The following is a 27,761-nucleotide window of genomic DNA, read 5'->3' as shown; positions in this document are numbered from 1 at the left end:
AGACTTCGAGAGGATCAGCGCTTCAGAGAAAAAAGTTGCAAAGTAGCAGCAAACAAAATGTCCCAGAGGCCAGTGTGCGTCAAGGACTTTGAGGAGCACGCGAGGAGGGTCCTTCCCAAGTCCGTCTATGATTATTACCGGTCGGGCGCGGACGATCAGATTACCCTGGCAGACAACCAGGCGGCTTTCTCCAGGTAAAGTGAACTTTGAATAAAAAAAAAGAAAAAAAGGAAAGGAAAGTTTCGAAGGAGAACCCATGGATGCACTGGAAGTGCTCCTTCTTTTTATAAATTCCTTTTAGAAAATTGACGTCAGAAAAAAACATTTGTTAATTCAATTTGTTTATCAATGGCAGCCACCCTTCTCAAATGGCTAGAGAATAGGTCCTGAAACGGACTGGTGCCATATCCAGGGTGCGGTGCCCATTTACGGCATAATTAGCTTCCCTGAATTTATTAGGCAGGTTTGTCAATGGAAATTAGAAACAGTTGAACTATACACACTTAAAAATAACGGTTTTAAAATGGCACTTTACTCGACTGTGTGGTAGAACCATTGCTTGAACAAGAACCAAGAGTTCTTGGCATATTGGGTCTTTAATGTGGGCAACAACTCTTTAATGTCTAGGGGGTGACCTAGCAAAAGGAAATAACTAGAAACGCTTCAACATTCAAACGAACGCATCGGAGTGTTACACCATGCGTTTATTATCTCACTTAAAAGAGACAAAGTGCTTATTCTCCCCCAATTACAATAAGTACAAAAACAAACTGAAATATTCGTCGATAACAGTTAATGTTAAGGTTTTAAACGTGTACTGTGCGAGGATTTAAAACGTTTTTATTAAAACCGTTTACAATATTTGATAGATAGAACTTGATTTGTCCCCAGGAACTGAAGTACGGGGTAAATGGGGTGTCATACACACGCGTGAGTATAGGGGGCATCTTCAGAGCTGCAATGTTTGTGACTCCACCCCGAGCCACGGGGGTGTCATTTACTCCTCGTCCTCGGAACTGAAGATCGGGAGCTTGTTGTACCTTTATAAGCTAATAGATATGTTATACAACCATACATTAGGCTTTAATGTGCACGGGGAAGCCCGAAGAAAGCCTACACAGACTTGAGGAGAACATGAGGACTCCACCCAGAAGCTGTGCAAGATGAGGAACAAACGTGAACACTGAGGCACAACTAGACCACCCCAGGGCATGACATTTATTGAATTTTTAGCTGAGATCCTATTGGCAAAATCAGTAAATCAGGTAGATAGATAGACTGTATAACTGTACAATTAATAGGTAGATGAAAAAGTAACTAGGCTACTAGAAATAAATGGGACTATTTTAACAGATAAAAAGGCACTTTGTAATAAATAGATGGATGGCTAGGTATGAAATACACTATATGATACATCTGAAAGGCACCATATGACAAACAGATATGAAAGCCATCATATAACAAACAGAAAAAGGCTTTACGTGATAGATAGATATTAAAAGGCTCTACGTAATAATAGATTAGAAAGGCACTATATATTAACTATATAGATGTCAAAGGCAATATATGAAAAAATAGCTATAAAAGGCACTGTAAGATAGATATGAAAGGCACTATATAATAGATAGATAGATAGATAGATAGATAGATAGATAGATAGATAGATAGATAGATAGATAGATAGATAGATAGACAGATTTTTGCTGTGAGGCAGTATGAAAGATTAATATTTTTTCGTCAATGTTTGGAAAAATTGCCCGAAGGGGCAAATGGAAGCATAAGGGAGTTTAATGAATGTCCCTACCGTAGGTTAAAGCAGCGTTTCTCAACCTGTAAGTATTTGCGATCTGACTTTTCATATAAGTTTTAATCGCGCCCACCCCTAACATTTTTGGAAGGAGTCCCACTAATACCAATTTGTTCTTTTTTTAATGAATTAATGATATATCATATATGCAGATTTTAACTTTTATCGACATTTATCTAACTCTACAGTATATTTATTTTTCTAGTATCATAATGTAGTTTAACTTAATTTGTTTTGGTTTCAATAGATTTATTTTTCATATTTTGGATTCTTGTTTTCTTTTATTCACATCTTCGCGCCCCCCTAGGGGGACCCGCCCCACAGTTTGAGAACCACTGGGCTAGAGTATGAATGACAAGTTATAAGCGCCAGTCATTTCCGGTAAATCCATTAGGCGACACAGGCAGCCATGTGGGGCACTGACACCCTTCCCTCAAGGTTAAGCGGTGCGCACTTCGGATAAAGAGGGGCGCCGTTTATGTAACTCAAACTGCGAGCTCCGTGCCTTTCCGTTGCGTCCGCGCTATGGAAAGCGAGGGGGTCCGTTTTGGCCCCTAACCCTCCACAACGCCTAGGCTGCTTATGAATTCTTCAAAATAAACGTGCCAGAGTGATGACACAGGAGGACCATTTTTGCTTTCCAAGGAGAACCTTCGTTTATTTATTTATACGTAAGGCTCCATGTGTGAAACAATGTTTTTGAAACATTTGTGAAAGATTTGTGAAACAAAATTGTGTTTCTGGTTTTGAAATGACTGTTGCTGCATTCAATAACACGGGCTAAATTCAAATGTATTTCATCTGTTGGTATCCTGAAACAGTATAGCGTGCCATCCATTAAAGATCTTAGTTTTGAAACCTTTTCAAAGAGTGAAAAATCAATTCCATATGTAAAGAACCCATCCCAGAATGAAAAGTGCCAAGCAACGTTATAGAAGGAACTACAAAATCAGTGATGTGCCATTAAGGAACCAGTTTTTTTTTATTTTAAGAGTGTGGGATTCGACCAGCAGTGGTACCAGTACAGAAGAATAGCATAGCAATGGGATTTACTTTATTGTCAGATAACAGGTTGCGCAATTCTTCCCGTGTAGAAGACGACGAGTACTTTTGTGGAATGTGGGCCAGCAGTCAGAGCGCTCGCGGTGCTCCAGTGACGTATGAAGCGTCGGATGTCACCAGTCACGTGGTCGTAACACTTCGGACCCGTGAGAGCTTCATTAAGCTGATACGAGATTCGAATAAAGTGTCAAAAGTCCCATCCCTCGTGTCTAAGTGGTGCTGTTCAACTAATACGGTAACTAATGTGTAACAAAACTGAACTATTAGATGTGAGAGGTTTTGATTCAACATAATGGAATGAAAGTTCAATTCAATATTAAAGATGATAGAATGTTTCTTGTTAACTTCATTTCAGGTGACGTATTCGGCCGCTTAGAGCAAATTTAAGAGGCGCGCTCCTGAAACCCTACCCCACTGTGGGCACCCAGGGGCGCCGTTTTGGCAGGTCATGGGGCGCGCGCGCGCTCGAGACTCCCAGAGAAAGAAAGAAAGAGAGAAAGGGAGCCCGGGTTCAAATCGCTCAGAAATAATTCATAAGGAACACAAAAAAAAAGGCCAGGACTGCAAAAATAGCAGTGCAGTACGCGTGTGGTTTTCCAGCGCTCTATTATTAAAAATAAACGAGGTTGCGATATATTTTGGAAACGTAAAAATATGCTGGAAAGCCATCTGCTGTGGTTTCTTGTCATGTAATCTGACATCTTCCGGCGATCAGATCATCAGCTGTAGCCGTCAAGTCTGACGTCCCCTCCGAATAGATGTCACGTAATGTGGCGCTGACCTTGGGCACCGAATTGCCAACTTTGGAATTTAAAAGTCCGATGCCTTATAGCGACTGCACCTGCTTTGTTGTGAGGAACTGTCAATAGTGGGTACAAGTACACGAGCAGAGATGTCCCATAGTTGGTTTGAGAGGGTTTAGAAGATGGGTGGATGGATTTAGGAACACCAAATGAAATGCTGATGAGCTCCATGTTTTTATAAAACACATTTTCGGAGTGGCGCACTTGGTGGAGCTGCTGCCTCTCATCTCCAGGATGCTATGAAGAGATGCCAAGTTCTTGTTCTTCTTGTGCCAACCTAGTTTTCATCGCATGTGGTGTTTCATTGACATGAGTGAGTGTGCCTTGCAGTGCACTGGCACTTCATTCTGGATTGGTGTCCTTGCACCTGATGCCCCTGGGATTGGTTCCTGCCAACATGAGGGTACAGGATGGATAACTAATTTTTCCATATTTACCTAAGGCTTCATTAGCTCTTAAAGTGCACGTCTCCGCGGTCATATTGACTTTATTTTCAGTTATGAATTGAATGCTTTTTTCCAGAGACTTCCAACATAGTTTTTAGTATAAATTTTTATTATTTTTCTCTTCTCAAAGAAAAAAAGGGGGTTACCTCTGTGATAAAATTACCCTTTCATGTGTAATATTCTGCACACCTCCACAGTCCCATCTGCTCAGCGCTCATTGCAGGTTTCGTTCCCGGGACAGTAATCTAAGATGGCAGACGAGTGGAAATCGAGAGCAAAAAGCCTCGCATCTGCATCGGTGTTTCAGGGTAAACCAACCTCATTTAGGAGATAATGACATGCTCCCTTTGATTTATCTCTTTCACATTTACTGGCTAGCCTCCCAGAATAACCTGGACGCCAAGGGAAATGCAATTTAATTATTCTCTCGCTCGGTCTCTCTGTCTATGGCGCGTGCCCGCCACCCGCCTGCCCACCCGTTCGCGCTCTCGGTAGTTAAAGCGATTGATTGATCGACGCGCTCGGCAACTTAACGCGATGAAATTCTTCCAAATGACATCCATTCTTAAGGCTTGAAAGGATCTGTGGGCAGACACAATGTGGCGACATTGAATATAATAGCATTTTCCAGCCCAATACTTTCAATTAGGTTTTAATTCCGAGTGAGTAATTCATGGTTAAGGCGTTCAACTGCTTACGTTCGCTCATCTTGGAAAGTATCAGCAGTGTCTTTGGCAGGCAATCTGTCTATCAAATGTCAAACTGCTCCGGCGTCTTCACAAAGTCTTCACATTCTTCACATTTTGTTATCTTGCAGCCTTGTGCTCAAATCTTTTCAATTCATGTTTTGCCTCATTAAGCAACTCTCAATACCCAAAATTGACAAACTGAAACAAGACTTAGGAATTCTGTGCAAATTGTATTATTATTATTATTATTATTATTATTATTATTATTATTATTATTATTATTATTATATTATATAACCTGCGGTGGGCTGGCACCCTGCCCAGGGTTTGTTTCCTGCCTTGTGCCCTGTGTTGGCTGGGATTGGCTCCAGCAGACCCCCATGACCCTGTACTGGATATAGCAGGTTGGATAATGGATGGATGGATAATAATAATAATAAATAATAATAATAATAATAATAATAATAATAATAAGTAAAATATTGACAGAAGAATTCAGACCCTTTACTATGACACTTGAACTGTGGCTGAGGGGTTTGCCTTTGAGCATCAACGTCGGGGAAGGACATCCATCCAATTCATGTACAAAAGTACATATGAGGTGAAAAGCCATCCTCAAAGCTTTATATACATTGCATTCAGCAAGTGTTCAGACCTCTTCACTTTTTTACATGGTTACAGCCTTATGCTAAAACTAGGTGTGCTACTCATCTAAGTTGGGTTGAAATCTAAATAATCAATGTAGACCTCAGCACATTGACCACTGCGCTATCTATTGGAATATATTTTGTAACGCATATATAATTAAAACACATTGCAGTTTTCATTCCCACAGATGGCACATCACAAACATTTGTAGTAATAAAATTCATTGTGTTCTTCATTCCAACAGATGGCACATTACAAACATTACCACTGCTTTTACGAATCCAGCACATTACAGAGTTCACAATGTACTATCTGTTAGAATGTATTTTGTAATGCACATATGCATAAAATGCATTGTATTCTTCTTTTTATCAGATGGCACATTACAAACATTTACAGTAATAGAATGCATCACATTCTTCATTCCAACAGATGGTACATCACAAACATCTGGAGTATTGCATTGCATTCTTCATTCAAGCAGATAGCACATCACAAACATTTGCAGCTTTGCATTGCAGTTTTCATTCCCACAGATGGCACATCAGAAAGGTTTGTAGCAATGAAATGCATTGCATTCTTCATTCCAACAGATGGTGCAACACAAAAATTTCTAATAATAAAATGCAATACATCCTATGTTTCAACAGCTGGCGCATCACAAACCTTATCACTGTTTTTATGAATCCAGCATACAGTATAAGCAGAGACATAGCCCAAGATGGACACACAGATACACTGACACTTATCATTTTATTAAGGGGAATTGTTTACATTTATTTCATGGAGCACCTTACAGGTCTTTCTTTTGATAAGGTGCCATTCATATCTATCTGCCTATTATATGGCACTTTTGCTATAAATTTATCATAATGGGTGGCACAGTGGGTAGCACTGCTGCCTCGTAGTAAGGAGACCTGGGTTTGCTCCCCGGTCTCCCCTGCGTGGAGTTTGCATGTTCTCCCCGTGTCTGCATGGGTTTCCTCCCACAGTCCAAAGACATGCAGGTTAGGTGCATTGGTGATCTTAAATTGTCCCGTGTGTGTGCTTGGTGTGTGTGTGTGCCCTGCAGTGGGCTGGCACCCTGCCTGGGATTTGTTCCTGCCTTGCGCCCTGTGTTGGCTGGGATTGGTTCCAGCAGACCCTGTGTTAGGATATAGCGGGTTGAAGAATGACTGACTGACTTTATCATAATGCCTTATATATCTATATTTTAATGAGGTGTTGTTCATACAGTATTTGTGTATTATGCGTTACTTTCATTGCTATATAGATATCTGTCATTTAGTGCCTTACATATATCTCTCTCTATCTCTTCATATTACACAGTGCTTTTTCTATCTATCTATCTATCTATCTATCTATCTATCTATCTATCTATCTATCTATCTATCTATCTATCTATCTATCTATCTATCTATCTATCTGTCTGTCTGTCTGTCTGTCTGTCTGTCTGTCAGTCTGTCTTTCCCCAGCTCCTGCCTTTCATTACTCTCCCTATAATATCTCTGTAGGATGAATTTATGGAAGAGTTGGGCTGTTCTAATTTCAGCTGTCCTAATGTTCTAATATTCATTGCTAATGCTAAAATACTCATTTTGGTCATCCCTGTTTAATTCCAACAAACAACATTTAGTTTAAGTCAAACAAAAATTAGAGCCATTATGCATTGCAAAAGAAGGGCTTCAAAAGCAAATTGTCACCAGGCTAGGTAGCTGCAAGGTTGTCAGGAAGGAACTCGGGTTCGGTGCAAGGCTGAACAACTCCTCCTGTCAGCAGCAGGATTTAGAGCTCATAGACCAGAAGGGGCGGAGTCATTTGCCCTCACTGGGCATCATCTCTCTGCTGCAGTGGGAACAAGTCGGGAGAATGCCAGTGTCAGCGCCCCCTTTTGACCTGAAGCGGTACTACTCTGATACACCCAGAGAGTCATCCACAGATGTGCATGTGTGGATCTATCTCTCTATCCATCTGTTTTATCCTGCCTACTACACTAAATGAAAGTATCTATCTATCTATCTATCTATCTATCTATCTATCTATCTATCTATCTATCTATCTATCTATCTATCTATCTATCTATCTATCTATCTATCTATCTATCCCCATCTCCTGCCTTTCATTACTCTCCCTAAAATACCTCTGTAGGATGAATGTATGGATGAGCTTGTTGGGCTGTTCTAACTTCAGCTGTCCTAATGTTCTAATATTCATTGCTAATGCTAAAATACTCTTACTATTAAGGGACTTAAATATTACATTAATTAAACATGAACTTCAAACAAACCTGAAACAGTGCTCTGAATAAAATAGCAGGGAACAAAACTGGTAATCAGGAAAACCATCCTGTGGAGCAGGTCATATACCACATTGCATTTCTAATTTTGTCCACATGATGGTGCTGTAATACTGCACATTTTTCTAAGCCTATACTTGAACATTTAAAATCTTTATAAAATTTAGATTTATAAAATATAGATTTTTTTTTTCATTTCAATAATTTTGCTTATTTAGTAAGTATATTTTGTTAAAATGTCAGAAGCATATTATAATCGGCATTATTGTAAAGGATTGTTTTACTTGTTAAAACCAGAGTTTGGTTCACCTCTGTTTATCGATAACACCAAACCAAACCAATGAATCTCACCAAAGCCGTTCCCTGTTTACTTCAAACAGAAATAAAAGTAAAAGTCCAGGCACTCAATGGGGCAATTGCAGCAAACGTAAATTCAAACAAAAAGTAACCAAATTGGGCCTTTTTTTAAATTAATAATCAGAAACAGAGTGTACATTATTCAAAACCACAAAGTACAAAAGGAAAATCCAGCAAAAATGTAATACAATATGTTAAAAACAATTCTAACAAGCGGCGTCTCTCGCAGTACTTTGTGTCTAAGTTCATTCTGTCTTTCTGTAAGAATTAGTGCAGATACAGTGCAGTTACCAGTTGTGACCACTAGGGGTCGGTGCAGCACCTCAAATCCCAGACACAAGTCCCGGCACAATAAAAAGGTTAATTTGTACAAATATCTCACAAAAGGTCTTAGAAGCTCACAAATACACCACAATTCCTTGGCTCGGCTTTTCCCTTTTCTCTCTCCTTCCACTCACCTGGATGAGGTTGAGCGGTCCTTTCATGCTGAACCCGGGTGTAAATCCGGTGCTAGGGCACAGCCAGATGGAAGAATTTCCAGGTCAGTTGAAAGTCCCGTAAACTAGGGATGATGAATCCCTGCCCCAGCCCCTTGGTGGCATCCCCCAAACCTGTCAAGGCTGCCCTATGGGACTACAACTCCCAGCATGCCTGGCAGGGGTCTGTACAGGGAGTGTCGCCTGGAGAGGCATGTTAGGAGAACATGTAATCCTGCCATGTTGTCTGCCCCTGTCCTTCCACCCAGGTAATGTTCCTGACAGGATGCCAGTGTACCCGCTTGCCACACTGGCATCTTCTGCTTGTCTCTTGGTTTGGACCTTCGCCCCATTTTTTTGTGCCTTTGAAGGGCTGGCCTCCACATCAAGGTAAAAGAACCTTGGCCTGCTCTGGCTGGGAAGTGCGCCGTTCATCACAGCGTGTATAATAAACGTGTATGCGTCGTTATTTTATTTTGATTTCCTATTCTGTTTTCGGAATGGCCCTCCAGTTAATCGTTAAGTGAAGGAGAGCTGTTTTCAGTTTAAATTAAACATTTGTGTTTCTTAGAAACGGAGAAAGTGCCAAAGATAATATTTGCGGGGGGCTTGGATCTTTCCTCTGCTACTGACGACTTTGTTTCCAAGAATCGCTTTCACCTCTGCTGAGTTGCGATTCCCATTCCCGTTTTTAGGAAGCTCATCCGCCGTAAGGGCAGCAAAGAGTCGAGGGCGAGGTTCCTTCCAAATACGTCTGATGTTCTGCAGGGCCTTTCCATAACTGAGGCGTAAATGTGTGAGTTTAAGCGTCAGGAATGACTCGGGCCGATAAGGTGGCGGCTGACGGGCTTTGGGCAGAATTTTGAATCCCACGCCGCTCTGCACACACGCGGGCATTTCCTGAAATGAATGTGATAATTAAATGGAAACGCCGGCACTCAGTAGTGGGATTGTGCCGTGAATGTGACGGGGTGTTAGGATTGTCTGGTGGGTCCGGGGGGCTTTAGAATTTGATAGGGCAGAATTTCAGAGACAGATGAGTTTACAGCTTTTCAGTTCGATTCAATTCAGCCTTATATAGCGCCTTTCACCATCTGCGGACTCGGGCTTGTGATAAGCTCAGCTAAAGGCAATTATAAAGTTTATCAACTGCAGAATAAATACACTATGATGGCTGTGGCTGTCTGACTTGCTCATTCCAATAGTAAACGTCGTGTGGTTTCCATCAGCTGCCAGTCCAAGTGGGCTTTGCCATGTTGGGGCACGCACCATGCAATGTGGAGGCTGAGTGACTTCTTCATTTTCTTGAGTTCTCATCTTCATTTTATTACCATCCCGTCTCTCACCTCACATGCCATATGACCAGAAAGGCCATTTTAAATCCCTGGCCAGGAAACTACCACCATGCACCGTGTCCAGGATCCCAGGCTTACTTTCTGACCTCCATGACTGACGAGTTCTTGTTTCCAACCTAAACAAATACAGGTAACATCTGGGAAGGTTTCATTGTTATATCTTCATGCATCGAGCTGAATTCTCTTCTGTGTAGCAAAGATGGAGATGACGAGATCCTCTGATACTTCACTCTTTCATTAACTGTAATGTGGTGTGGCTCATTGGCACTGGGGTGGCACAGTTGTAACACTGCTGGCTCACAGTAAAGAGACTGAGTGTTCCCTGCATGGAGGTTGTATGTTCTCCCCGTGCCAGTGTGAGTTTCCTCAAAGTGCTCCAGTTTCCTATCACAGTCCAAAGACATTGCAGCTTAGGTGGACTGGTGACACTAAACTGGCCGTGGTGAGCGCAACATGGCAGTGCACAGCCTGTGAGTGGGCAGAGCAGTCCAAGAGATGGCACAGGACAGTGAATATCTCTTTGTGGTGGACATCTCTCCCTGTGTTAGATGCAAACCTTTCGATGGTGCCCACTGTTATTCTTAACTGGCACAGCTTCTGTTTAATGTGTCCCAGAATACACTCTATCCAGCGGGCAAATCATTTCTGTATCCCTCTGCTCTTCTACTCGCAGATGGCGGCTCTACCCACGAGTCCTTAGAGAAGTGTCACATGTTGATATTTCTACAACGGTTCTGGGGCAGAAGGTCAGCATGCCGGTGTGTGTGGCAGCCACAGCCATGCAGCGGATGGCACATCCGGATGGAGAAATCGCAACCGTCAAAGGTAAAGGGGCTGTTTGATGTTCAGTAAAGTCTTGAAATGCATGGAAGCCAAAGATAAAAAAAAAGACACTGGGAATTTCACCACGGATTTCTGTGTCTGTTATAGAGCAGCAATAATATAATGCCTTTCATATCGATCTCGAGCCTGCACTTAGTACACCATAAAAGTAATACAATGTTGTGGAGCCTTTCAGATCTCCTATCTATCTATCTATCTATCTATCTATCTATCTATCTATCTATCTATCTATCTATCTATCTATCTATCTATCTATCTATCTATCTATCTATCTATCTATCGTGCCAACTACGCTAACTATCTATCTATCTATCTATCTATCTATCTATCTATCTATCTATCTATCTATCTATCTATCTATCCTGCCACCCCACCGCATCTATCTATCTATCTATCTATCTATCTATCTATCTATCTATCTATCTATCAAATCTATCTGCCAATCTATCTATCTATCTATCTATCTATCTATCTATCTATCTATCTATCTATCGATTTACTATATAGTGCCTTTCATATCTATGAATCTATTTTATTTATGGTGGTTTTGCCAAGGATCTCAGCTAACAATTCAATTAATGTCATGCCCTGTGTGGGGAGGTCCAGTTGTGTTTCCCATCTTGCACAGCTTCTGTTTGGAGTCCTCACGTTCTCCTCAACTCTTTCTAGATTTTCTTTGGACTTTCCCACTTTAAAGTCTTATGTATGGTGGAACAACTTAGCTATTAGCTTATAAAGGTACAACCAGTCTCTGATCTTCAGTTCTGAGGATGAGGAGTAAATGACAGTGCCAACCCGAGGTGGAATGACCAACATTGATGCCCTGAAGATGCCCCCTACTCACGCCCATGTATTTCACAACTCGCCGTGTTTCCTACGGACATTAACTGTGTAGATGTGGACAGAGCACACAAAGTGTGGAGTTTCATGGGTGAGGTGTCACTTGTACGTCAGATGGCTGAATTTTGACCGAGTTTTCCTTCCTGCTTCAAGTGCAGATCGCCAGGTGCTGAATTTTTCTCCAGGAGTTTTTCTTTCTGTCTGTTCCTTTGCCACTCACTTTTCTAATTCCCAGGTTTTGTTTTTGGATTTTCTTGCTGTAATGTGTTGAGTTTACTGCTCAGTGAGGTGGGCCATATAAATTGTAAAATAAAGGCAACTGAGTCAGGCCAAAGAGTTGGGGTATCAGCCTGGGAACTCTGTCTTGAAAAGAATGAAAAAGAAATAACACAAGAGGGTGCCAAATTACAGCATCTGTCGTGATTAAAGAAAAAGAGAGTAGAGCTTCTGAGTTGGCGCGCCATCTTCCTTAGCTGAGGGTCCTAAAGTAAATGCCTACTTCCAGGTGCTGGTGAGGGTTTGACGGGTCGGAGACGAAGTGAGGTCACGTCTTCCAACTGCTGTCTTTGTTTGTGTTTTTGTTTTAGCAACAGCGCCCCCTCTCCACTTGGGGTGGAATTACTTACCTGGCTGGAGTCCCTAGGATGCCCCCAAAGCGCACACGCTTGACAACATAATAAATCGGTCTTGTCTCACTATCACTGCGTTGACCGTTTCCCTGCTTCGAGATTTTTATCGCCCGACCTTACGCAGTCATTTCTCAGTTGCATTAAGCAGATCTTTCTTTCTTTCTATTTTTTTTTTTTAAATTCCTGTATCCGACATCACTCATCGCTGACACAAAATGGCCAAGACAAACGGAAAACACTTTATCGGGCTTCTAAAAAAGGAAAAAAAAAAAAAACGTAGAGCATAGAAATTGCAGTTTTGGCAGAACACGCCATCCCGAGGCTTGATAACGTTAATCAATCTGTCCAGCCTGCTTTGCTCACATTTAATTTGCCTGGTGAGCTTTGCGACATTAAAACCTAAGTTGTACCAGTTGGTGTAGACACTCGGTGCCCACGACATCCACGTGAATCATAAATGGGTGGGACTGTGGAGATGAGGGGTCCGATAAGATGGTCGGTCTTGGCCTAACATCTCCTTTGGTTGCTGCCTTCCTGGCGTCATCGTGCGAATGTGTGGGCTCGGGGCCAGACCTGGCTGAGCTCCAGTTGTTGTGGTTCACATCAGAACTAATGACATAGTTAAATATAAGTAGGAAGGAAATGCATTCATAGAGCGAGGAAAGAGGCTAAAAAAACACACGTTCCTCAGTGCTACTGGTGGAGTCATAACTTAAGACCGGGGAGACAAAGACAGATTTAAGATGGAGTGTCACCCAGCAAAGAGGGACTCAGATTTATAGAGCCCAGAAATAAACTCGGCCATTTCAACGAGCGTCTGCTTACAACAGAACAAGATCTGTTTGGAGACCGAAGCCATGTAAAACGCAGTAATGAGAGTTGAGGTTAAGGTCACCGATATAAACCTGAGAGAGATGAACAATTTCTACTGGAAAAGCTCCCATGTAGGTGGGAACCAACCCTGGATAGAGTGGTGGTCCATCGTGGGCCAACGATGCGTCTCTCAGTGTGTGCGTCTGAGACGGGGGAGATTTGGTAAGAAGAAGATGTAAGATTCAGGAAAGCCCAGATGGTCATGGAGAGAAACTCAACGTCGAAACACAGAGCAGAGTCCGATGTGCTAGCACGTCTGACATATAAAACTCCCGGTCTGTGTCTGGTGTACAAATCTACACCATTGGACCAGTTTACAGGTAGGCAGAGTGGAGTGGCGGTTAAGGCTTTGGAGGCCGTGGATTAAATCCCACTACTGACACCACAAGTCACCTGACCTGCCCGTCTTCCAACTGGAAAACCAAAAGAAACAAAACCACTTGTATTACGTAAGCCGCCTTGGATAAAAGGAGTCGGCCAAATAACTAAATGTCTCCAAATTATGGACTTGATATATGTCAATTGATATGTTCGTTGACTGATCTTCCCTGACCATAGACTTTCTCCTGACCCAAAATTTTACAATTCTGAGGTAAAAACCGTAGTGATGGTAACATTTATTGACTGCTACCCTGGCTGTAGACTTTGTCCTAACCCAAATGTTGGACTCCATATTTTAATATTTCAGAATAAAAACTATAGCCATGCTAATGTTCATTGACTGTGTTGCACTGGGCGTTGACTGTGACCAAACCCAAATTTTGGACCTGATATTTTATACTGGGCGGCACTGTGGTGCAGTGGGTAGCGCTGCTGCCTCGCAGTTCACTTCCTGGGTCCTCCCTGCGTGAAGTCTGCATGTTCTCCCCATGTGTGTCTCCCACAGTCCAAAGACATGCAGGTTAGCTGCATTGGCAATTCTAAATTGTCCCTAGTGTGTGCTTGGTGTGTGTGTGTGTGTGTGCCCTGTGGTGGGCTGGCACCCTGCCCGGGGTTTGTTTCCTGCCTAGCACCCTGTGTTGGCTAGGATTGGCTCCAGCAGACCCATGTGACCCAGTGGTTAGGATATAAGGGGTTGGGTAATGGATGGATGGATTGCTATTTTATACTTTCAGGCTACGCTAACATTAATCGACTGTGCTGGCTGTAGACTTTGTTCCAATACAAATTTTGGGCTCAGTGTTTGAACTCTTTTAGGGCTAATTTTTTTTTTTTTTGTTTCTTTTCTCCCAGGCAGAATATTTTTCCAAAAACTAACTTTTTTTAAAAAAAAAAGAACATACAGCAACTGTTTAACATATCAAATCAACAAAAAATATTTACTTTTGACAAATGTTGCTGTCTTGTATGTTGTATGAGCCTGAATACTTTATGATTTCACATACTGTACATGTTAGATAGATAGATAGATAGATAGATAGATAGATAGATAGATAGATAGATAGATAGATAGATAGATAGATAGTTGTCAGGATTAGATAGATAGATAGATAGATAGATAGATAGATAGATAGATAGCGTAGTTGTCAGGATTAGATAGATAGATAGATAGATAGATAGATAGATAGATAGATAGATAGATAGATAGATAGATAGATAGATAGATAGCATAGTTGTCAGGATTAGATAGATAGATAGATAGATAGTGTAGTTGGCAGGATTAGATAGATAGATAGATAGATAGATAGATAGATAGATAGATAGATAGATAGATAGATAGATAGATAGATAGATAGATAGATAATTCCCATACTCCAGCAGCAGCATACTGATAAAGAACAATATTAAATTAAAGAGTGATAACAATGCAGGTATAACAGACAATAACTTTGTATAATGTTAACGTTTACCGCCCCGGGAGGAATTGAAGAGTCATAGTGTGGGGTCTCCTCAGTCTGTCAGTGGAGCAGGACGGTGACAGCAGTCTGTCTCTGAAGCTGCTCCTCTGTCTGGAGATGATCCTGTTCAGTGGATGCAGTGGATTCTCCATGATTGACAGGAGTCTGCTCAGCGCCCGTCACTCTGCCACGGATGTCAAACTGTCCAGCTCCGTGCCTACAATAGAGCCTGCCTTCCTCACCAGTTTGTCCAGGTGTGAGGCGTCCCTCTGGACACTCCGAGGATATCAAATGCTTTGGTGAATTCCAGCAGGTTTCACTCCCTTGGAAATCTCATGACAGTGCGATCCCACAGCGGAGCGTCCATCTTCATTTGACATTGGTTCAGCTAGACTAACAGCAGAGGCATGTGGTCGATTTACTCATAAGCCTTTGCAAATGGGTTGTATTGTGTTAGCTTCCTTTACTGTGTCATATTCAAATTTCCTTACCTTTCTGATTGACTCTTGTAAATAAATAAAAATGTAAAGTGCGTAACACATTTGTCTGTTTTTCAGCCTGCCAGTCCGCTGGTATAGGAATGATGCTTAGCTCCTGGGCCACGAGCTCCATTGATGAGGTTGCCAAAGCGGCACCCGAGGCTGTCCGCTGGCTACAACTCTACATCTACAAAGACAGAGAGCTCACCAAGTCTCTCGTTCTAAAAGCTGAAAGAGAAGGATACAAAGGGATCTTCATCACCGTCGACACACCTTACTTGGGGAAAAGGAGGAACGACATACGCAACCGATTTAAACTGCCATCCCACTTGAGGTAAGAGGTGTACACCGATCACGTGTCAGACCATCGCTCAGCAGGATCATTTATATCTTTAAACGAGATGTTGTTCTATTTAATTGAAATGTTCTTGATGTTCATTTTGACTTTTATGAATTATTTATATCATTCCTTGTTTTTTCGATAATTACCATTAAAATGTGTGTTTTCTGGTTGGTTCCTCAAGAGGCGGTGCCACCTGCCAATCACCACCACCTGGAACTGCCCCCCCACCACATATCCAGAGGGTCTCCCACACTTTGAATATTTTTGAAAGTCATTTAGTTCTGCGCTTTTGTGACTTTATTTGACTTTTTTGACCATTTTGCTCTGTTTGGGGTTCCGTATTGGGATTTGTTTTGCCCTTCTTGGCGACTCCTTTTTTGCCTCATGTGCTCTACAGAGCTTCAAATATTTACGGAGCTTTTTATAAAATAAACTTTTTTCACTTTATAAAGACTGCACTTATTACTAATAATAATAATCATCATTTATTTTATTTCTAGGCGCCTTTCAAGGCCCACAAGGACACCTTACAGAGCACATTCATGACAACAGTCACAACATAAATTTAATACAATATTACAGTACAATAAAACCAGAATAAATCAGTCAGTTAGTCAGTCCTTGTCCAACCTGCTATACCCTAACAGAGGGTCACCGGGGGTCTGCTGGAGCCAATCTCAGCCAACACAGGGTGCAAGGCAGGACCAAATCCTCGGGCAGGGCGCCAGCCCACCGCAGGGCACACACACACCAAGCACACACACACGGGACAATTTAGAATCTCCAATGCACCCAACCTGCACGTCTTTGGACATTGGGAGGAAACCCACGTAGACACGGGGAGAACATGCAGACTCCATGCAGGAAGTGAAGAGCCCAGGTCTCCTTACTGTGAGGCTACCACTGCGCCATCGTGCTGCCCACCAGAATAACTAAGTAATAAATTTCAATTTCAATTTATCAGCTAAAATTATCAGACAGAATAAGCCAAATTAAAAAGATGTGTTTTAAAATGAGATTTAAAGAAAGGAAGAGAGGCGATGTTACAAACATCTTGTGGGAGAGGCGAGGGGCTGATGGTCAAGCGAGCAGGAGATCTAATAAGATGAATAGAGCAAGAAGAAGAAGATCTAAAGATACGAGAAGGAATGGAGATGTGAAGAAGATCAGAAAGATAAGGAGGTGCTCGATTGTGGAGGGTCTTGGAAGTAATAAGCAGAATCTTAAAATCAATGCGATATTTAGAAGGGAGCCAGTGAAGCTGCTGAAGGACAGGAGTTAATGTGTCCTATGGAAGGAGTCCTGGTAATCATACGAGTGACAGCATTGTGAACCGACTTTGTTTGTGAAGTTTGTGAAGGAGTTTGTAAGGAAGACCAGAAAGGATAGAATTACAATAATCAATATGAGATGTAACCAGAGCATCAACAAGAAGAGCGGTGCTGGGAACTGAAAGAGATGGACGTAAATGGCTGATATTACGTAGATGGAAATATGCAGACCGAGTGACATTATTAATATGGGCCTCAAATTTTAAGGTACTATCAAGAATAACACCTAAGCTGTTCAACTGGGAGGAAGAAGAGATTAGAAAATTATCAACAGTCAATGAAATATTATCATATAATATTAGAACCGCTGTTTTACTCTGGGACGGCACGGTGGCACAGTGGGTAGTGCTGCTGCCTCGCTAGGAGACCCGGGTTCACTTCCCAGGCCCTCCCTGCGTGGCCCGTGTCTGCGTGGGTTAACTCCCACAGTCCAAAGACATGCAGGTTTGGTGCATTGGCGATTCTAAATTGTCCCCAGTGTGTGCTTGGTGTGTGTGTGCCCTGCGATGGGTGGGTTGGCGCCCTGTCTGGGTTTGTTTCCTACCTTGCGCCCTGTGTTGGCTGGGATTGGCTCCAGTAGACCCCCGTGACCCTGTAGTTAGGATATAGCAGGTTGGATAATGAATAGATGGATGGGTTTGAAGGTGATTTCGCCCTCTGGTGGGCGTTAATGGAAGTGTTTGAGTCTGCATGCTTTGGGACTCTTTTGTGCTCGGGACTCCTGGTTCACAACACTTTCAAGCAGTTAAAAAAGCTGAAATTTGGCAGGATGGTTAAAATAGGGCCGTAGGTATCTTCTATGTATGAACATTATGATACATCGATATTTAAGGGTAACAAAAACTAACCCGCAATAAATACCCCAAAACCTCAAAAATGCCTTGACAGGCTTGATCAGAATTAAGCAACATTATGGAAATAAGAAAATTAGCCAAGACATGTTTTTGTAATTCGTCGATACATTTTTTATTGGTCGATAATTTGTAATATTATGCAAACTTACCTGCTCTCTGTGCTGTTCTGAGAGTGTGCTCTATACAAATGAAAGAATATGCAAATATCTGCGTCGGGTTACTCGTTACTTGTAAAAGCAATCAGACGACGTAACGCACGTTACTTTCCACGTGTTACTGATTGTGAGATTGCGCTTAGCCCTGTACGTTCAGTTCATCGACATTAATTTATCCAACCCGCTATATCCTAACTACAGGGTCATGGGGGTCTGCTGGAGCCAATCCCAGCCAACACAGGGCACAAGGCAGGAAACAAACCCCGGGCAGGGTGCCAGCCCACCACAGGGCGCACACACTAGGGACAATTTAGAATCGCCAATGCACCCAACCTGCATGTCTTTGGACTGTGGAAGGAAACCCACGCAGACACGAGGAGAACATGCAAACTCCACAAACCCGGGTCTCCTAACTGCGAGGCAGCAGCGCTACCCACTGCACCACCATGCCGCCATACATTTATCGTTTTCTGAAATATTGAGACAGATTATTTCAACCAGGAGAAGGGGTAATGTGATCGTCCGAGCATTAGCCTCAGGAAATTTATCTCGTGTATGTGTCTTGGACTAAGCAGGCAAGTATGAAAACGTGAACATATCCTTAGTAATTTAAAAAACATCGATAGCAATCTGAAGATAGAAAACGAATCGAATGCCAAGAATGTTGTTAATACACTCCAGAATACGCAAATGCATTCTCAAACCTGCATAATCCAGTTTTGGGACGTGGGGGCAACAGCCAATCCCAGCAGTACTGGGCTCAAGGTGGGAATCAGATCTGAACAAATATTAGAAATATTAATATGTCATGAAATATACCAGTTTATTCCAGTTCAGGGACCTGGCCAGTCCGTAGATCTTTACACAGTTTATTCTTATCTAACAAAAAACACACAATACATAAAAGGGGATTCTTTTAATTTGTAAGCAGCTTCTCTACTTACTTTAATTATTTGACTAATGCAGCTGTTTGGACGCAGGTGCAGAATTGGATATTTGCTGTGTGTCTCGTAGCAAAAAGCTTAAGTCCCCCCCCCACTGAGTCCACTCAAGTTTTCAGACTGACTCATCCAGCTCTGTGCCTATCTTTATTTTGGCTTCCCATTACAAAAGTCTAAAAATCGCAACAAGGTGGTATTGAGAAGAGCAGCGTGCATGTTTGGAAAAGCTGAAAAAGGTCGTCTTAGAATTTCTTCCAAGAACAGCAATAACAAAATCGGACTTATTTAATTTTTGCAAACACGCTATGTAATTTCTTTGTTGTTTATTTACTTATCTTGCTTTTTTCAGAATGGCAAACTTTGAGATGCCTGATTTGGCATTTTCTTCAAAGGAAAGTTACGGGGAAGATAGCGCCCTGGCTGTGTACGTGACGAAGCTCATCGACCCTTCTCTCAGATGGGAGGATATCGCGTGGGTGAAATCGCTTACCAGGCTCCCCGTCGTAGTTAAAGGCATTCTAAGAGGTACGGGACAGGACAGGACAGGAGGCGGCTTCCTTCTGAATGCATCAGATGTCTAGAGAGCAGCAGATCAAAAGTCCCTGGTGTTCTAATTCTTTGGGGTCAATTATGTTTATAGTAGCTTTGGTTTACAATTGTAAAAATGTCAAGGTACAGGTAATCACACATATCCATACGCCATGTCTGTACACCGCTCTGTGCATGATCTATAGGGTCCAGTATACAGTATAGTATAGCAGAGAGGCACTGTGAATGTAACAAGCAACGGGAGGTCAGAAAATCGTACGCTTAAACCTGAAAGGCACATTCTGTGTTTGCTGATATCTTTATTTGAGGCGTCTGCCTATCTGTCTTTCTGGGAGGTTAATATAAAATGACATTGTCATCGAGAATAATGGAGTCACAGACAGGACTTGAGTTACGTGAAATTTGCAATTATGTTTGAAAAAGTACTTCTTCCATCAGAGAATCATTGATGGATGGAATTAGAAAGCAGAGAGGAAAACACACAGCAGTCGTTTGGACCTTCAGTTCTTCAACTTGATTTTACTTTTGGGAAAATAAAACTGAATAGGAACTGACAGGCTACTGGAGCTGTTCTCAGTACAAGCATCTATCTATCTATCTATCTATCTATCTATCTATCTATCTATCTATCTATCTATCTATCTATCTATCTATCTATCTATCTATCTGTCTATCTATCTATCTATTATAGAGTGCCTTTCAAATCTATCTGTCTGTTGTGGTTGAGCAAACTGTTTAATTTCAACAAAAATATTCAGTTTAAGTCAAACAAAAATTAGAGCATTGCAAAAGAAGGGCTTCGAAAGCAAATTGTCACCAGGCTAGGTAGCTGAGAGGTTGTCAGGAAGGAACTCGGGTTCGGTGCAAGACTGAACAACTCCTCCTGTCAGCAGCAGGATTTAGAGCTCAGAGACCAGAAGGGGCGGAGTCATTTGTCCTCACTGGGCGTCATCTCTCTGCTGCAGTAGGAACAAAACAATTAAAGTATCTATCTATCTGTTTTATCCTGCCTACTACACTAAAGTATCTATCTATCTATCTATCTATCTATCTATCTATCTATCTATCTATCTATCTATCTGTTTTATCCTACCTACTACACTAGAGTATCTATCTATCTATCTATCTATCTGTTTTATGCTACCTACTACACTAAAGTATCTATCTGCTTTATCCTGCCTACTACACTAAATTAAAGTATCTATCTATCTATCTATCTATCTATCTATCTATCTATCTATCTATCTATCTATCTATCTATCTATCTATCTATCTGTTTAATCCTGTGTACTACACTAAAGTATCTATCTGTTTTATCCTACCTACTATGTTAAATTAAAGTATCTATCTGTTTTATCCTGCCTACTACACTATAGTATCTATCTATCTATCTGTTTTATCCTGTCTACTACACTAAATTAAAATATCTATTTTATCCTGCCTACTACACTAAATTAAAGTATCTATCTATCTATCTATCTATCTATCTATCTATCTATCTATCTATCTATCTATCTATCTATCTATCTATCTATCTATCTATCTAATCCTGTCTACTATGCTAAATTAAAGTATCTATCTATCTATCTGTTCCTACCTACTACGCTAAATTAAAGTACCTATCTATCTGTTTAATCCTGTCCACTACTCTAAATTCATCTGTCTATTCTCACATATCTCATCATCATTTTAGGGTCCTTGGTGGCTCTAAATTTGCTCAGTTTAGGTGTGTTTGTGAATGTACCCTGTGATTTGCTGGCATCTCTGTAAGGTTAGTTTTTTTTTTCCTTGCAGACAGGTTTTTTTTGGTCTCCCCCTGAAATCATCACAAGAAAGAAAGATTCCGATTGTTTTTTTTTTAATATTTGTCTCTATCATTCTAGCCGATGATGCCATAGAAGCTGTCACATATGGAGTTGATGGAATTCTAGTGTCCAACCATGGAGCTCGACAGCTGGATTGTGTGTCGTCAACAGTAAGTATCACTGGGAGATCTAATGCCTTTCAATCATTATTTAGGTTTATGGACTATTTTTATTCCTTCAGAGCATTGAAGTGCATTACGTGATAAGATTTCCAACACGCTTGTTATTTAAGTTCTTCTCTTCCCTCTGTAACAGGTAACATTTTGGTGTCATACAAGAATTAGCTAAAGTGTTAAAAGGGGAATGACTGTGGCAAAGTTTAGGGCGTTCGTGTGCCATCCGGCCACTCTGTCATAAAATCCAGATACACGGTAGTGTTGCATTGATGGTTGTCCTTTTGGAAGTTTCTCCCATCTTCACACAGGTTCTTGAAGTTTGGTCAGAGTGACCATCCATTTCTTGGTCATCTCTCATATCACGGCCGTTCTTCAAGACTGCTCAGTTTGGCAGGGTGGCCAACTCTACGGAGAGTCATGGTTATTCCAAATGTCATCCATTTAGGAATAATAGAGGCCACCGTACAAATGGAAAGCATTCCTGCTGCAGCCCCAGATCTGTTCCTCAACACAATCCTGTCTTTAAACTCTCACAGCGATTCCTTCGATCTCATGGCTTGGTTTTTGCTCAACTGTGGGACCTTCTATAGACAAGTGTGTGCCTTTCCTAATCAGTCCAAACAATGAAATTGACCACAGGTGGACTCTAAATGTCTCAACAATGATGTGGAAGACACCTGAGATAAAGCAAAGGCTGTGAATACTTATGTCAGTGTGAAATTTCACTTTGTTATTTTAAATAAATCTGCAAAGGGTTCCAAAATTCTGTTTTCACATTGTCATTGTGGGGTTTTGAGTGCTGCTTTGATGAAGGGATAAAATTAATTTAAAGGATGGAACATAAAAAAATGTGAAAAAATGTGAAGCTGTCTGAACCTTCTGAACATGCCGTCTATAAATCTGTGAGCAGATCTTTCTTTACATCTCTTCTGTAATTCTGTATATTAATTAGATTGACGTCCTCCCCGAGATCGTGGAAGCTGTTGGTGGGAGAGTAGAAGTCTACCTGGACGGAGGTGTGCGCAAGGGCACCGATATATTGAAGGCTTTGGCTTTGGGTGCTAAAGCAGTATTTGTGGGACGTCCTGTCCTTTGGGGGCTCGCTTATGAGGTATGAAATCTGCCAGGGCTGTGGTCTACAGGATAAGGATAAAGAGATTTAAAGTTTGTTTTCCTAATGGTTATCTTTCATGTTAAAGGGGGAACAAGGAGTAAGTGAAGTTCTGGAGCTACTCAGAGAAGAATTTACCCTGGCCATGGCACTCTGTGGTATGTACAGTATATTTGCACCCCCTGCTTTTCTTTAAATGAAATTATCAGCAAATCTTCTGGCTGAATATTTGAGTCAACGTGTTCTTGCTTTGTAACCCTGAAAGGGAGTACAGATAACCAATGAATGAAGAAATGCATAAAATAGGGGATACAGAATGATCTAAATGTTTAGAGGCCCGTGGACCCCTAGGGGGTCCATGGATGGGTTTCAAGGGATCCGTGGGGGGTCAGATAAAAATGAACATTTATATTCGCTATGCAGCCTGGCACTGTTGATTTTTCTCACGTGATTTTACTCATGCGTTACAATCTCCTTGCCTTTTATTTTTCTCAAGTATTTATCTCACCTAAGCCTAATGGGTGAGTTACATACTCATGAGAAAAATAACGGTGAGAAAAATAATCGAGTCTTGGAGAATTCTGGTGTGTATTGACACAAGCCTACCCTCGTCTAGTAAAGTGAGCTGTGAGTGCTCTGATTCCCTTTGCTACTACATACCTTTCTGAATCAGGGTATTTCTATCGAAATGAAAAGTCGAAACAGATTGGATGTCAAAGATGATATGCGTGTCACCTTGTCGAAGACCACTCCACAGTTTCATATGCTTGTTCAAGACAAACAAGAACAACCTTCTCACTGAAATAAAGTAGTGTGATAAGGCGCTATATCAGCACCGACCCGACACATACTGACAACAGAGGCACACGTGAAAATATAGGAAAGATTTCTTTTTCTTTAGCTGGGGGCCACATCTACCCAGTGTCCCTCAGCCCTAACAAAGTCCCACAAGCACAACAGCAGAACACAAATACAGTGGAACCTCGGTTTGCGAGCATAATTAGTTCCGGAAATGTGCTCGCAATCCAAAGCACTCGTATATCAAAGTGAATTTCCCCATAAGAAATAATGGAAACTCAGAGGATTCGTTCCACCACCCAAAACTAGTCATATTAAAATGATTAATACAAAATATAAAGTAAAAATACATAAAACAAATTAACCTGCACTTTACCTTTAAAAAGAATCATGGCTGGTGTGAGTGAGTTTTTAAACTCATGTGGGATTCCACCCACCGGGACGACACACGGAAGAGCATCCCAAAGCAATCGCAGTCTCTCAGCTCTGTAGCAGTTTGCCGTATAAGTGCATCCAAAAAGATCGCAGACATGCTATAAGCGCCTGCCGTCAATGGGTGATACAAGGAACATTATAAAGATCCCGCTACAATAAATAACAGCGCTGTTACTGTTTCAAGCTGAATAAAGCTGATGTTGTTAAAGTACTGAGACTCAGCTTCGTGTTTTGGGGTGCAAGATGGGGACTCGCACTTCACAGCACACACGTGCACGCGCACACACTCACACAGTCACAATGCTGTAGTAAACAGTATACGCTCGTACGGATGTTGACTATATGAGTGAGGCACACAGACTCAGACGGAGAATAGGAGACGATTGCCCTCAAGAGAAGAGAGAGTGAGGAAGAGAGAGACGCGAGCGAGCGAGCTAAGGAGAGAGAGAGAGATGCGTGAGCGAGAGAGATAGAGAGATAAGGAGAGAGAGAAGAACCATCAGCTCAGTTGTGATCACATGGCGCTCAGCAGACAAAGTGTATCCATACTACTCGTATTGCAAGACATCGCTCGTTTATCAAGTCAAAATTTATTAAAAAATTTTGCTCGTCTTGCAAGGGGTTAGGATAAGGGGTGGGGCTAGGGTAAAACATAAACAAACAGGAACACACACTTTAACATCAGGGACCTGGGTATCTAATCCGTTTTTAACCTCAGGGCCCTGTTCAAAGGGGTTAGGATAAGGAAAGGGAAAAGGGAAGACAATCGACAATACAAAAAACACTACATTAACATAAGGGGACCCAGATAACAAATCTATTCTCTCCTAAGGCCCCCGTTATGACACATATTAACATAAGGGAGCCAAGATAAAAAAAATATTTTAATCTAAGCTCCCATTATCAATATAAAAATTAATAAAACTACAATTTTAACATTAGGGCCCCAGATAATATAATTATTTCAACTCTAAGGCCCCATTATACAAAAAAAGTCAAGTAAAAATACCAGATTTCCGAGTGATAAATCTATCTTGAGTCCCGGGAATATTCTGACATAATACCTGACTATAAAAAAAATTCAAAATAACACCAATGCAAAAACAAACATAAAATTACGCACCAAAAAATACAAACAATAAACAGCACAACCAATCAGCAGCTTAGTCCAGACCTAATCGTTTATTTTATAAAGCCAATAATCAACCAGTTCACGGGCAGCAGAGGCAGTCAGACGCTCTGGATACTCCGAGTCTCTCCAGATAGGACCCGACGGGGCCAACAATGCTCTCTTCCACTCATAAACCAAGTTACTCGTAAACTGAGGTTCCACTGTAAGCTCTTATTCTTGTCCTCCACTCCTCCCAGCAGCTTTTTTCGTCTCCCTCTCGACTCTGGCTTCTTTTATAGTCCACCCATTTCCAGTTGCACTTCTGGGTGTGGCTGAAGAACCACCCAGATGGGTTGAGGAACCCTTGCAGCACCCCCTGGTGGCCAACCTGGGTCCCGAACGGGGCTGTGGAGAACTCCATCTCCCATGGAGCCCTGCAGAAACTGAGGCACCACTGCCACCCAGCGACCTGGGGGAGGTATTGTGCAACCCATGTCTGTTCCCCCTGGATAATATGCAGAAGGGGACGTACTGGCCGGGCATTGGCCCCGGCTGCTCCGTCACAGTAGATAATGAGAAAGTAGTAGTCGATCTGTTTTAATTGGCACAATGGGATTGTATTTCATAATTATAATGAATGGCCAATACTTTATGCATAAAAAGGAGCGTTTATTTAGACTGATTACTTTAAAGTTTAATAATAAGTTGCGTGTGTCATATATATATGAGACAATCAAATCTCGGTAAATAAAGTACATTATATTCATTGCATGACAAGTTGTGTTTATGTGAATATTTCTGGGGAAGGGGGGTCCATAGCTTTCATCAGATTCTTAAAGGGGTCCATGACTCCAAAAAGGTTAAGAATCACTAGTTTAGACTATAGCAGTACTCACAGGTAGACCCCAAAGTGAAAATCCAGGGAGCCAAAGTATACAAAATACATGGAATTTATCATCAGCCATTAAAGGGAGAACTCAAAGTAAAAAGTAATAAAGACATTATGTCTTTGCGTAATTGTTAAAGCATTAGTGTGTGTTTAAATCAGTGGACCTTGTACCAGAAGTGTTCTCCTTGCAGCTAAAAGGAGAACTCCAAGTCTCCCTGGCCACACAGAGACCATTTCCGAACGCTGCGAGCGGGATATTTCTCGGTGATGCCAGCTAAGCTCTCTCTGTCTGTCAGCCCTCACCTTTTCTACACCGTCTCACCACTACACTCCACCCGGTCTACAGTGCAAATCCCATCCTCGTCGCCAAATAAATTGCAGAGGGATCACACCACAAAATGTCTCAATTTTGAAGTTTTGCATGCTGGAGGACAGTGGCCTGTTCATTTTGTTTTTATATTCTTGTTTTCATTCTGTTTTCCCAGGGTGTCATTCAGTGAATGAAATAGACAAATCCATTGTAAGAAAAAGCGCATCATCTACATCAAGGATTTAAAAGGAGAGGAGAAGTCCTGAAAAGCAGTTTTCTTGCAGATCTTAGCTATTTTGGGTTATAAGGTGTTTATTGAATTGCAATCTGAAGTCTTATAATATAAAGGCGACCATGAGCAACGACATTTATCTAACATAACCTTCTGAAACCCACATAGTCCAGTTCATGGGGAGCAGCGCTGGGCACAAGGTAGGATGGGACATCAGTCCATCTCAAGACTCAATTATGACATCCACTGACTTCACCAGCACGAGTTTTGCAGAAGGGAAACTCACAGTACCAGATAGCATGCCCACACAGACACAAGGAGGACATGCAGATCCCCCAAAAGACAAGGACCATGCATAGGATTCAAGCTGAAGATGGTGGGTCTGTAAGAGAGCAGCGCTAACAAAACTTGCATTTTTATTTTACCTTTGAGAATGTTGTGTTCTAATAAATGTACAATTTGTTACAGCAAATTCTGAGGTACCTGCTTCCTTTTAGTTGGCATACTTGTTAGCAATAACAACTCACAAATCCTGAGATCTCGGTTCAAATCCCTGCCCAGTTACTGCCTGGGACACCCCCATGCAATTTGCTCCCGTATTACAAAGATGCGCAGATAAAGGTGACTGGTGACTCTTAGGGAGATCTGTCCCTGCCTGGCAATGCCAGGATCAACTCATTTCTAATGATATGCTATTGGAGAAGCACAGACAATAAATGAATAAATAATAAATAAATAAATAAATAAATAAAAGGGAAAAACGATTTAATAAAGTTTTTCATTTTAATTTATTCAAAGATTTCTGTCATTTTTTGACAATCATATGTGTGTGTGTGTGTGTGTGGAAAGAGCTGGCCCAAATGGTCTGGAACTTAACTCTAAGCGGTGAAACATCATCTCATTGAAATTGATTAAACAGTATGGAACTGAGGTCCTCAATACCTACAAGGTCTCAAATGTCATGCTCAGCCAAGGGGGTCTTTCTCTACACTTGTTTGTTGGATGTACAATAAAATGCATTGTCGTTTTTCAGTTCCACAGGTGGCATAGAAAATATAATATGATATTCATACAGTATATCACAGGTCTTTGCCCCCTGTGACTCTAGATGGGTTAGTTAGGTGACGGTAGTCTTAATAATGGAAGGATGGACTTGAAAGCTTTTCATATGCATCATATATATTGTAATTGACAGACTGGAAGGAATTAAATCCTGACTGGGATAGAAAGTGGTGATTTACCTGGCCAGGAGGCCATCACAATTGGACAGTGTGATGGCA

The 27,761-nt window shown here is 41.5% G+C and overlaps 1 protein-coding gene across 1 annotated transcript; it reads left to right on the top strand.

Moving 5' to 3' along the window:
• hao1 (hydroxyacid oxidase (glycolate oxidase) 1) lies at window positions 1-27,224 on the top strand. Its single transcript, XM_039738756.1, has 8 exons — window positions 1-194; window positions 10,613-10,764; window positions 15,520-15,775; window positions 19,415-19,590; window positions 21,498-21,589; window positions 22,548-22,706; window positions 22,795-22,864; window positions 26,425-27,224. The coding sequence occupies exons 1-8, from the start codon at window positions 58-60 to the stop codon at window positions 26,493-26,495; spliced, it is 1,113 nt and encodes a 370-aa protein (XP_039594690.1). The 5' UTR covers window positions 1-57; the 3' UTR covers window positions 26,496-27,224.
• Window positions 27,225-27,761: the final 537 nt, after the last annotated feature.

The sequence above is a fragment of the Polypterus senegalus genome, chromosome 16 (assembly GCF_016835505.1).
Source record: "Polypterus senegalus isolate Bchr_013 chromosome 16, ASM1683550v1, whole genome shotgun sequence".
Taxonomy (NCBI): Eukaryota; Metazoa; Chordata; class Cladistia; order Polypteriformes; family Polypteridae; genus Polypterus; species Polypterus senegalus.
Note: the sequence above shows the minus strand (reverse complement) of the source record. Positions and strands in the feature narration are given on the sequence as shown.

Bases quoted from the DNA above. Each gene is read 5' to 3' on its own strand.
- hao1 (XM_039738756.1), top strand. From the start codon at position 58: ATGTCCCAGAGGCCAGTGTGCGTCAAGGACTTTGAGGAGCACGCGAGG. The intron at 15,776-19,414 runs GTAAGAGGTGTA...TGCTTTTTTCAG, and splicing joins AAACTGCCATCCCACTTGAG to AATGGCAAACTTTGAGATGC. The intron at 19,591-21,497 runs GTACGGGACAGG...CTATCATTCTAG, and splicing joins AGTTAAAGGCATTCTAAGAG to CCGATGATGCCATAGAAGCT.